Below are 12,996 nucleotides of genomic sequence, written 5' to 3'. Positions count from 1 at the left end.
TCTACTAAGATAATTTAGCATATAATCTCACTTTAAACAATAGATATCGGGCAGCCACATGAATTCAGTAAAAAATATTTAAACTTCACATTTCACTTTATTCTTATTAACCTCATTATAGACATCAAGAGTTATCGTAATTCATTCTAGCCCTATCAGAAGGGGGTTTATATCTCTGGTGTGTGAGTTTAAACCAGTCTCTAGCCACTAAAATTCAGGATGAGGAGCAGTAAGGAGAGAAGGCAATGCATCTGCCCTCGTCAAAGTTTTTACAAGTCCATCCACTCCTGCCAGAGACAGGCTCGTCAGCTAGGTAGACATCAAGTCTAGTTCAGCTTGGCAGCTCCTATGTTCCCATTTCAACAAAGTTCACTTAAATGTCTGCAATGCTTTTCATGCAACTGAAATATAGTAATTTAGTTAACCCTTTGTCATTGAGTAGAATGGGTTCACACATAGGAACATCACCAGTTCAAAATATCCAGTCATTAAACTATAACAAAGATGTTACCAAAATTCATTGGGAACAGCCAGAAAATGAATTAAGAATGCAACCACTGACAGCGAATTTAAGTTTCTGACTGTAACTGCTGCAGCAATTCAAGTCTTGCTCTGTGGCTTGTAAGCATCACTGAAACTGCCCATGAAAAAATGTCATTTGCTTCTGTTTGCAAATTGTCTTTATTAGTATGTGAATTTTCAAGAAATTATATGAATGCTGTAGCTTTTGCTTTCCAATTTGCATAAAACAAGACATAACATCCAGGACCAATTATATAAAAATGGGAAATGATTCCTTAGAAAGAGGATGGAGGACTTGAAGGAGTTACAGCTTGTTGCTCTTGGCTGTAGCTTGTTGGCACGTGAAGGTTCTGGGGACTGTTCCCTTGAGGACTTCAGATGTTGTATGTTATTTTAAAGAGACTGGAAGGCAGTAGTTGGGTTAGATACCCTTCTCCATACTGGCTTCTGGGGCACTCTATCAGATAGCCTGGGTAACCCAGTCTGGCTCCTCAGTTTCCCCAGCTGAAGAAAATGTACAAAGGCAATGCAGCTGTCATTAAAATAAGGAAAAACTTTTCTGCTCAAACAGTGTAAGGGAAAGTGTGATTCCCTCTGCTGTTAGAAGAGGACCTCTCTGTAGCAGAGTAATCAGTCATTGACCCAGCAATGAGACATGGCTTGTCAGCTGATGCTGTCAAACCAGCGCACCCTGAGGTGAACTATGGAGGGTCTCTCACAAACTCACCTCAAATTGTTTGAGAGTTAAAAGCTAGTGGAGCAGTAGGGGAAAAGCTCTCCCTGATGGGAAATCATGGCCCAGGATACCAACCTCTGTTGGGTTGGCATCTGTTTATTTGAAGTTCTCGCTTTTGGAAATGATATTAAGCATTCTCCCATCACTGTCATGGAGAGGTTATCTTCAGGTTTTTAGCATCATGCTAAGACTCATCCTATGGTGCATATTTTCCCTAGGACCAATGGAACTACATATCTTAGGGTCAAAATTAGCTCTTTGCATGTGTCCTATTGACTTTATCAGAATTACTGGTGTGCAAGGAATATGAATAGAGCTCATACAGTGATTTCTAAAAATACAAAATGCTAATTACAATATGCTTCCTTAAAAAGAAACTTGAAGATTACTTACCATGTAACGCCTCTCTTCTTCTCTGTTTTAATCCAGTCCTCCGTGATGTCTGTCTGTTTTGCCCGCTTTCACCCAAACCTGGTTGTTGGTGGAACATACTCTGGCCAAATTGTCCTGTGGGATAATCGCAGTCACAGGCGCACTCCAGTTCAGAGAACTCCCTTATCTGCTGCTGCTCACACGGTAAGGATAAAAATCACCTCCTCCTTTCCTTAGAGGAAATGGTCATCAGGGAAATGAAGCTGGCTAATTGTGTCTACAATGCTGGTTGCCACACAGATGAAAGCAAGTGTGGCCCTTGAAGGGAAAAAAATAGGTAAGAGAGATATACAACTATCTCCTGTAAGTGCTTAACTACCGCCTTTCGTATGATCAGGTCAAGAGATTATCTTCTTTTCCAAGGAAGAGGGCAGGATCAGTTATGACGCTGGAGTGAGGCACCTTTCTGCCTGCACAGTGGCACTGTGGCTTTTGCTGTCCATTGTCTGTAAAGAAAGCCAGGTCACCTATAAGGACTGTGTGTCTGTCAGTCCAGCACGGCAAGCAATTTGAGTCATTTATTGTTGTCTTGTTGCACATGAGTTTCTCTTTTGAACCAGCTTAGGTGCCTATGGTAGTCTCACTGGCATCCTGTAAGTAGACACTGGTGCCCTTGAAGACAGTGGGCAGTTTACTTCTGTTTCCCAACAGAGCAATACATAAATGCCTGTCATGGTCTCCTACTCCAGACAGAGCCATAGGGCAGAGCTTGCAAAGTGAGGGTGATTTTGTTTCAATATAATGATCTGGAAGAGCATTTTGCTGACACACACAGATACCTGCAGATATAGTGATGGTGGCACAGCGCTCTGGTGGTGTCTGGGAGGTACACATGCAGAGCAGTAGCACAAAATGCTTGAGAAGGAATATAATTTCTCTGTGATACAAAGATGATGTCTGTGGTAGAAGACTCCTCTATGTTGCAAAGTACTCATATCGTGCTGGAGGAAGAGGCAAGCCTGGATTTCCTACTAAAGTGTCATCGCTCTGCTATGGCACTGACCTCCAGTCCATCCTGCACTATGCTGTGCATTCTTGAGTTCTCCTCTTCCAGAGTCTGGGCTCAGGCAGCCTCTTCATAAGAGCTGGAAGGTGTACTCTGTGCATGGGAAACACATCTCATCTCGGGAGTGAGCTTGGGACCATTCCTTAGTGGGAAGCAGAAAAGAAAATACAGGCTGAAAGAAGAGAAAAATGTAACGGTTTGGTATACAAATGCAGAAAAATGCAGATTTCCTGAAACATAGGAAACTGAACTACACAAAACACTCTGAGAGATAAGATAATAATCTTGTTCTAGCAGATCGAAGGATCGGACAAAATGATAGGTCTTTTGCACCTCCAGCTTTTACAGCTCTGTGATTCTTATCTTTGGAATTTGCAGATCATGGTTCAGCTTTTAGTTACCTGTGACAACATAATCTCCGGAGTTAAAAGGGAAGCCATGCCACATCAATTAATGCAAAAGATTCAGCACGGGGCCAGTGTTATGATGGCAAGTCTCTTATATTAAAAAATGACAGGTGTGCGCAGACATACTTAGTGGGCCAGGCAGTACAAATATTGTTCCCTAAATTTCCACTATCATGAATGTTGATATAATAATGTAATGATCTGTGCCATGGGTTGCAACTTCAATATTCCTTTTCATTTCCCTCATTTTGTCGCCAGTAATGTTGTTGAATCTGCATGAAAAAAACCAGTCTCTCCTGGAAGTGCAATTCAGAGATGTAGCAGACCAGAAAACTAGTGGCAAGAAGCTGGCTGTCACTGAAAACTGAACAACTGGGACTCAAAATCTAGTGGAAAAGAAAAGATTAATGGGACGTAATGTGTTTACACTCAAAAAACATTTAAGACAAAATTGTACCTCCTGGAATTATATATTAAACTAGTTTTATTACTGCAATATGATGTTTTGCTTTTGACAGATGTAAATAAATGACTTTCAGTTGTGGATGGGCACTTTATGTGCTGTCATGGATTGGTGTAAATAACTGTTTACACAGCCTAACATGAGGAGGCACGATATTTTATGGAGTAATCAGATTTTACAATAAAAGAGCGCTTACTTCATGTTCATATATAGGAATCACATAAACTGTAAACAAAGTCTTGGTTGCAAAAAGTTGGCTTGAATCCTAGCTGCCAAGAAGAAAAAAAAAATATTAAGACAACTGCTGCAGCAATGTTACTTTATGTACTGCTAGATACATGAGCTGAATAGTAATTTTTTTTAATTTGAACTTCTACCATATGTGAAAAAAGGATTTTTCTCTTTTCTTTCTGTCACTTTGTTTATTTGAAACAGATAGAATATGTTGTTATCACAGACTTAAACCTTCCTGAAGTTTAGTATCACTGATTGTTGCCTGGATTCACCAGGAAAAAGAATTCTACCCACAGCTTATTCACTAATTTCCTTTCACACCCACCACACATCTGCACTTGGGACAACAGGAAATTTTAATTAAGACAAAACCCTTTTGCATGATGATTTCATTTCCAAAATAAATAAAAGCAAGCTGGCAGCGACCCTTTGAAAGGAAGGAGCCTGTTTAGATTTTCTGTTACATACGGTTGGTTGTCTTTTTCATCCATTTTCCTTATGTCTTTTCATTTCTGCCGTGAGTTTTATTGTGCATGAAATTGATGGCTGGTAGCCCTGATTAAAGCCAGACCTGGCATGCTGAGGTGCTGCTGGAAGGACACAGCTCGCTCTCTCCCTCCCCTCTAAATATTCTAGATACTCCGCTGCTTGCTTTAGCTTCCTCCCACCCACTCTGTCCCTGTCTGTTTGGGCTACTGGAGGTCAAACACCCATGAAAAAACAGGTCTATGCTGATTTCACACATCAGTACCTGCTAATCGTGTTTAGCACTGGCGTCATCTCATCACTAGGCAGCAAGAAGGTCCATCATAGGAGGGTAATAGCACAAGACACATGAGGGACAGATTGGGGTCCACTTGATGATCTGGGCAAAACCAGGTGCTTGACAATCTTGAGAGAAAGAGAAAAATTAGCATCATAATGGACCTTGCAACTTACTGGTATGTACAGGTGGCCTTCAAGCACAAGGTACCCTTTCAGCAGCAATTGCTGAGTCCATCTTTGGTGTGCACACGCACACACACTGTGCATTCAGATGCTGCCAAGTAAATGCTGCAGGCATTTACTGGGCCCACACAGGTATTGAACCTGAGAGCCAGGCAGTGCTCTGAAGATTTCTGCCTTTCCCTACTGACTGGGTAGGTGACCAACAGCTGGATCTTAAAGCAGTCTAAAATAAGTGGTAGTTCTGCCATTCCTTTCAGCAGGAGCAAATGCCATGTTTCTAACCGTACATGGAGCTGACTTAGAAGCTCTATAGGGATCTCTTGTAAGTTGGACCTAATTTTCTTTAAATAAAGAAAGGATCAGTAAAAAGTATTTTTTCATCCTGGACATGCAGGTCTTCTATTCATCGGCAAAAGAGGCAGAGAAATACAATTTTTCTTTGCTTGACCTGTCTTACCCTTAATTCAGCAACATCACTTGTACTGGTCAAAGGAAACAAAATCTTATTGTTCAGTCTGACCGATTTTTCACTCTGGAGGTTACTGAACTTGAATCATCCCTCATATGTCACCATCAGATATCAGATGACGCTTCAGGCTCAAAATGTTACCAGGTTCCTTGGAAAAGAAATAGGCCAAGTTTCATTATTGCACACCAAGCAGAATTCAGCCTCCATGGAATGACTCTGCTATGGTGAACCAGGTGTAACACCCTAAATTTAGTCAGTCCACATTTATAATCATGGATTTAAAAAGGTATATTGGCCAATGCTGGAGAAAGCTGATGGTCTTGTTCATGTATTTCAACTGGAGTACATTTGCAAATATTTAACATGCAAGCCAAATTCTGGAAAAGTTCACGTTTTATGCAGCTGTTTTCTTGAATAAAGTTTTCATTTTAATTCCATTTGGACAATTTGCCTCTTTCCGATGGTTATTTTCAGTGTCAAAAGCCATCAGTAGAATGATACATGTCCCTGTGGGTGAAATCTCATCCACATAATTCAGTATTTTCACAGCATTACTCAGCTGGGTTGTTTTATTATGAGGAAAATGAAACTCTGAAAACAATTCCACCTCCATAACATACCTCTTAAAATTTAAATCAAAAAAACCCCTAAACAATTCCTATCTGGCAAAAGCGGAGTATTTTCCAGGCATTATGTAACTACTTAATCATTCTTTAAAATAACATATGAGACATTGGAAGTTTGTTCATGAAGATGTGAGAATGGCTCTCTGATTTCCGGTGTTAATGTGTTTTCAGCATCCTGTGTATTGTGTGAATGTAGTTGGAACACAGAATGCACACAATCTCATTACCGTCTCTACGGATGGCAAAATGTGCTCCTGGAGCCTGGACATGCTCTCGACTCCACAGGTGGGTTTGTTTTCACCTACACAGGGGGAAATGGGTTTGTTTTCGCCTATACAGGGGGGAAAAAGCACCTTCAGTAAAGCAGGATACCTGCTTAATGGAACATAGCCCCTAAAAGCCAAAACCTCACGTCCTATACAAACAAAAACCAATGGATGCACTTGAAAGAGTACAGCTTGCTTCCAGCAGTCTCTGCTAAGAGCCAAAACCCATTTCCTTTACCACAAATCATGTAATTATTGTAATACGTTAATACATAGGTCAGTTTCAAGTGAAAATGAAATAATCCATTTTAAAGCACGGTAATTACAGAAGTCGCCTGTGGTATAAATTGTACTTACTGTACAGCATTGTTTAACAAATATGGACTAGATTGCACTGCTGCTGAACGCACCCTAGGCACCTACGGGTTTGCAAGGCACACAGTCAGAAAGCTTACTTTGCTGCCTGCCTTTTGTAGCCAACGGAACAAACAATGCCAGTCAAAAGTTTTAGAACTAATTTCCCCCTTCTGGAATGTTTGCTGCTATTGTCTTTCCCCTCACTCCTCTCCTTTTTATCAAAAATGAAAGGAAACCCAGGAAAATTGTCCAAACCACTAGTGATTATAATAATGGAAACTAAACAAAGAATCTGGTGCTGGAAAAGGTCTATGGAAAAACATCTTTTAAGTGTTATCTTCTGGAGTAATACATTTTCTACTCCAATACATCACTCATTTTTTATACATAATTTCTTAGAAAAAAAAAAATTAATATCATTTTTACTAAGCATCATGGGATCTGATCTTGTTTCAAAATGCTGCGTAGAAACTCCTCTTAATGATTCCATTAATCATGCATTAATGAGCAATTACTATTAAATTATTTGCTTTGCAGTGTTGACACAAGAAGTAGGATTCCTCTATCCTAACCTTAGCCGCCTAAAAGCTAGGTCCGTGTCAAATCTAAGCTAGTAATTTGAGTTCCCTTTATAGTTAACGTAGAGAAAGACTGGGCACTTGTGAAGGACAGGTCATCCAATCACAGTGTGAAATACCATTTCAAATATCCACCCTGGGGTACAGAACTATGAAATCTTAGGATGGAAGGGCTTCTGGAAGTCATCCCATCTACTCTCCTACTCAAAGGGAGGCCAACTTCAAAGTCAGATCACGTTGCTCATGCTCATCTAAGGCAATAAATAGTCTGGTAGTTGTGTCCTGGGATTACGAAAAGCCAATACTCTTCTGGGATAGAAGTGGAGGCAGCTAAAATGGCCCAGACAGCTATGTTTAGGCACCTGAATCCCTTGCTCAGTTTCTCACTTAAACATCAAGAAGATAAATCCCACCCTTATATATTCACTTACTGGAATGCTAAATTCTGAAGCAGAAATTTCTCAACATCTCAGTTCCAGTACTTCATCTCCCAGATGGGATTTCCCTGCTCCAAAACTGGCTTTTAACAATGATGGGAACAGACCCCACAGTATGCTGAAGTTTGGCGCATGGCTCATGGTGATCTGGAAAGGAAAGGCACAGGACTTGATGTCAAGTTACGTACCATAGCTTCAAATTCGGAGGAACAGAGTGTTCCTGATGTGTCAGCCTGAAACTTTCTGAAGACACGGATCCAGAGCACTCATGTACAGCCGTGGTGTAGGTGCTGGGAGGAGAGAGTTCACCACAGTATCTGGCTGTGTCTCTGCAGAGACAATAACTTATGATCTCACCCCAGCAAATTTTCACAGAAATATGTGGTCCACAGGTGCTCTGCCAGTGCATTTTCCAGGTCTTGTTTTGCCTTTTTAGTAGAACCAAAAGAAAAGTTTAAACCAAGCAAAAGTATTTCTATGGATTTGCAGAGCTCTCCTCTCACAGGGATGCCCACTTTCTTCAGCTACAGCAAAAAGCCCTTCTAAGTAAAGCACTACAGGCTTTGGCCCTAGAAGAATAGCAGCTTAGACATTTTAAACATAGAAAACATACCCACTTAAATAGCCAAAAATGAAAATTGCTAAATCGTTCAGCCCCTGTGTGGGTTCTTGGGTTACCCCATTTAGACTGAACAGCCAAAAAATTGTGCACAATCTGCTCAAAGCGTACACATCTTACAACGGCCACAGAGTGTTCATGCTGGTGGTACTTGCAATAGCAAAAATGGACATGCTGATTTACTTTGAAATACATCTACCAAATGAAAAACAAAAATATGCTTGCTGGTTTGTAGCTTGATGGTAGAGTCTAGAGGGAGTGTTTATGGTTACCTCAAAAAATCCCTGAAAAGCAATGCTTAGAATGGTAGTAGTGACAGGACCACAGCTTTTTAATTCTGCTCTGCAAAGGGACAAATGGCACAGTCTGATAAATGTGTGAGGTGCACACAATGTTACATGTGTTTCCTGACAAACAATTGATTTTAAAAATGTGAGTAAATAGAAGGGTATTGCATGTTTTATTAGAGCCTGGGGCTGGCAAGTGTATCCATTAAGGTATTATCTTTAGTTTCTGCACCATTAGGTTTTAAATTCTCACCTGTCATCTCTGCCTGATTTAAAATGATATAGCAAAGACCAGTGTCTTCCAGCTGCTCTCAAACATGTGACAGACAGCAGCATGGATGGCAGGAGCAGTGCTATCCTAGTTTGTGACATTGCATCTTCTCACAACTTCCTATTTAGAAATCAAAGTCCTGTGGCTGGACCAAATGATTTCTTCTTCCCCTCCTGCTACCCTGTGTAATTATTCATTTAGAAATGAATTATTAAAAACAAAAACAAAAAAACAAACATCCAAACAAAAGGATGATCTCAGAATAATAACAAAGACCTCTTTTGTAGGAGAGCATGGAGCTGGTGTACAATAAGTCCAAACCAGTGGCAGTTACAGGAATGGCTTTCCCAACCGGAGATGTGAATAACTTTGTTGTTGGCAGTGAAGAGGGGACAGTCTACACAGCCTGTCGTCATGGAAGGTGATGTACTTAAATAACATCATGTACCTGTGCTGGCGTGAGGTAGCCGAGTGTGTGTGGATAGTGTTTCATGTTTTTTCTTTTGGATCAAAGGTGTCTGTACTGTTCTCATGACTAGGACAGGAGTTGCCCAATTTTGAACATCTGTGCTACAGCCTGTTATACTGGGGTAGTTGCCCCACGCTCCCTGTTTAGTTGGTGGGGAGCTATGACTGCTCTTAGGTTTCATTTCCTTTACCTTCTTCAGCCATCTGACTGAAGAATAGATGACTGGGACCTCGGAAAAGCCTCTTTCTTACCCATGAAGTGAGACGGAGGTCTAGACAGCTAGCTGAGATGTAGGTATCTAAGTCTGGCCAGGTTGAATGAGGCCCTCGAAGACAGTTTTGTTGTAGGGTTATCAGGCCTAAACCACTCACAGATGGTTGATCCACTTTGGTTTTTACCATCCTCAGCTCCAGCTTCAGTCTCCACAGGCATACATCAGAGAAAAGCCACCGTGGGCATACATGCATGTGAGAAACAGAGCATGCATGTGATAAATAGAGCATGCATGTCCCAATGCACAGCCATCCAGTGCCACTGCAGGCTGTGTCTGCACAGCCAGTCTAGAGACTGAGCACTGCTGGCCCCCACTCTCAGCGGGCAGTTTGGACATGCCCACCCTCTCCAGGAAGGTGAGAGGGGTTGTTTGTAGAGCCAGGAGCCATGCTGCACAGCTTGCTCTCAGTCTGGGCTGCTGCCTGGTTTATTTGCTAACATAGGCATAGCTGCAGTGTGCCATGGAGGTATGCAAGCTCTGGCTGACCCGCTTCCAGGACTGGTACCCTGTGCTCTCTCATACACGGTGGCTATATCCCTTCCTTGGATAACCCAGGCTGTAGCTTAATACTGCAAGTTCCTTATTTTGTACCCTGTAAATCTGCAGGATGCTAGCTTGCTGTTAGCTTCCTGTAGTAGTTTCATCCTCTGGGATGCTTGAAAGGCTTTTGTAAAGAACAAACCTTTTTTCACTGATAGAGTCAAAGCTCACCCTCACACTTCAATAGTTTGCAATATTCTCTGAATTCATATTTTATCACATTCTGCGTTTCTGTTGACCAAACAGACATCGATACACTGGTTTAAGATTGTAAGGCTTCTATTACACATTCCTAATGTTGTTTAAATAGTTTTACATTTTTTTTTCAATATAATTTTTATTTTAGCCTGACCACTGGCAGTATTGCAAAATTGTGTCTGTTTAGGCATTATACTGATAGGCTATGCAGTGGCTGATGGTTTGAATTAGTCTTAGGCTGCTAGGATGAATGAAGCATGCCCAAACGCATTTCTCACTTCTGATCTTTCAGACATGCCTGGCTTGTTCCTCACAAGAGGAAGAAAGTGCCAGACCCTCTTGTTAGCTCACCTTTTTAGCAGTCCTTCTGCTGACCATTGAACACACACACTCTTCTTCTGGTCCTGCCTGTCTTTCTTAGAGTTTTTTGCTATCATCCCTGCTTTACTTCCAGAGGCTCCTGTGTCCTTCAGCCCAGCACAGTGGAGAACTATACATTATTCTGGGAAAAGGTGTATCAAAGCACAGCGGATACACAAGGTGTTCTCAGTGCTGCAGAACTCCCCTTATTCCTCCAACTATGTGGCAGACAGATGGGGATAAAATAAGTGGTGTGCTTTGCGTCCAGCACTGCAGAGGCACTGCAGAGCACAGCTCCAGCTCCAGCACATGCTGTGAGCGCTGGCAGGGGACCCTAAGTGAGCATGGGCAACAGGAGAGGTGAGGGGACACCACACTAGCAATATGAGGGACCAATTTCCTCCAGTGCAGCTCCTCATGTCCTTGGGTACACTGTATTCACCCTGCAAAGGCCTGGCAGCCTTGGCAGAGCTGTGGCTATTTTTAATGCGTTTTCTTGCATTGGCAATTTTTCTATGATGCAACTAAAAGGGTAATCTCATGATTCCCCTTTCTGTATACACTGTGAGACAGCACTGACAACTGATTTGGCATCATTTGCTTCCAGGAAGAAGAAAACTGTGCATATTCTCTCTTACACAGTGTTTTATTTTTCCTTCCTAATAGCTATTCTAGCCTCAGGCTGATGAAATGCACATCTCCCCTTGTTCAAAGTAATGACTCTATGATACCTGATCACAGGAACAGTTCCTTCACTTTTTGTGAAAAAGGATTTGCTTCCTAGTGATTTGCTTCACTGCTGTGGAAGGTCATTTCAAATATTTAAGAGCAAAGGAATTGCACATGATAAGTCATTAACATACTTGCATTTTTTATTTTAATGGTTATTCCTTGTGACAGTGGCTTACTCAGAGGCATAAGCTATAGTATAATTATAATTTAGAATTATACATAAATGTTATTTCAAGCTACAGTAGTAGACAGTGTATGTAAAAACAAGTAAGGAAAGTCCTCAGAAGTAAGAGAAAGTCTCCATGTGCTGGTTTCTGAGCATTAATTGCGCCCACAGGAATAAACCTCTGCAGGCAAAGGCCTTACTGAAAGGCGAGATATTTACAGATTAAATGGAATTTTAAAAGGAAACGGAAACCTAAAAGTAAAGAAAAATTATGTTAAATCACCAGATGTTAAATCACTCTCTGAATGTAAATGTCTCTTCTTCCTGCAGTAAAGCTGGCATTGGTGAAATTTTTGAAGGCCACCAAGGACCCGTCACAGGAATCAATTGTCACATGGCAGTGGGTCCAATTGACTTTTCCCATCTCTTTGTGACATCATCATTTGACTGGACAGTCAAGTTGTGGACCACAAAGGTGAGAAATCCAAGCTGGGATGGGATGAGTAATGCTACTTGTGAAAATGCTATTATCAGAAATATTTCAATATTGTCTACATCAAGTCCTAAGAATTAACTAATTGAAAGGCTGTGCTTAGAATATGTGTAGTGATAAAATTTTAAATAAAATATAAACCTAATGTAACTGTATCAATCATATGTGCCCTGGAGCATACCCTGCCTTTTAAAGGTAGCTTCAGCTGGTCTGCACTTCAGTATTAACCCTAGTGCTGAAGCAGTTTTGCTGGGCAGGGAGATTAGGATGTCTTGTACTGCAAGTTGTCAAACAATCCATCCAGCACTCCCTGGGCAGGCTAAATTGCAAGGCTAATACTAGGCACTGTGGTGGTGCAGTAGCAGCAACACTTTCTTCTGATGAAGCAACAGGGGAAGCACACGTACAACTTAATGCAGTCAATAGTACTTGTGAAATTCATTGCTGTAGGAGGCTGTGATAGCAAAAAAAGTATAAATTGTCCCAAAGACATTACATGCTGATGGCTGAAAGCAGGGAGGAAATACATGCTGGAACTTACATTCCATGTTGCTGACTACTCTATGGACGTGTCCCTGTGACCTCTGACAGGGAAAGTACTATGAACAGCAGAAATGAATACCCAGTCCTGTGAAACTTTGAAACCCCAACACCCCATAGAACTGTATGAATATAGGGTAATGACAGCATGACTGAAAACTGTGGGGCAGACTAAAGAGACCAACCTATTTCATTGTAAAGGCTGAGGAAAACAGGAGATTGAGAGGTTAAAATCCTAATTATATAAGTCATCTAAGCAGTTATTTTTGTCATACACCAGAGTAAAAAACTGCCTTCCAAATGCCAGGCTTTTGTCTTAATCATGGTTTTATGTCTTGCATTTGGTTCACATCTTAGGCTGCACCGGGCAGAGTTCCAGTATTGGAAGCTGACCCCAGTCAGGAAGTGTCTCAGCATGTGTTCCTCCAAGACATCAGGGCTTAGAGATGGGCTAGGACAGATGCATAGCAAATGTAAATACAAAAGTGATCAGAAGGGCTCATGTGACAGCCTTGTGCTGGAAACAGAAGCACCTAGATAATAACTTGAATCAGCTTCCATGGTAG

General features: G+C 41.4%; 1 protein-coding gene across 8 annotated transcripts in view; it reads left to right on the top strand.

The window, feature by feature from the left end:
- Positions 1–12,996, top strand: part of DYNC1I1 (dynein cytoplasmic 1 intermediate chain 1) — a 193,604-nt gene that overhangs the window by 140,889 nt on the left and 39,719 nt on the right. For all 8 annotated transcript variants that reach the window (XM_040592628.1, XM_040592631.1, XM_040592626.1 and 5 more), the window contains 4 exons: positions 1,688–1,834; positions 6,015–6,128; positions 8,946–9,079; positions 11,728–11,872. In XM_040592628.1, coding sequence (XP_040448562.1) covers positions 1,688–1,834; positions 6,015–6,128; positions 8,946–9,079; positions 11,728–11,872 — 540 coding nt within the window. The remainder of the gene's footprint in view (positions 1–1,687; positions 1,835–6,014; positions 6,129–8,945; positions 9,080–11,727; positions 11,873–12,996) is intronic.

Source organism: Falco naumanni, chromosome 4 (assembly GCF_017639655.2).
Source record: "Falco naumanni isolate bFalNau1 chromosome 4, bFalNau1.pat, whole genome shotgun sequence".
NCBI lineage: Eukaryota > Metazoa > Chordata > Aves > Falconiformes > Falconidae > Falco > Falco naumanni.
Note: the sequence above shows the minus strand (reverse complement) of the source record. Positions and strands in the feature narration are given on the sequence as shown.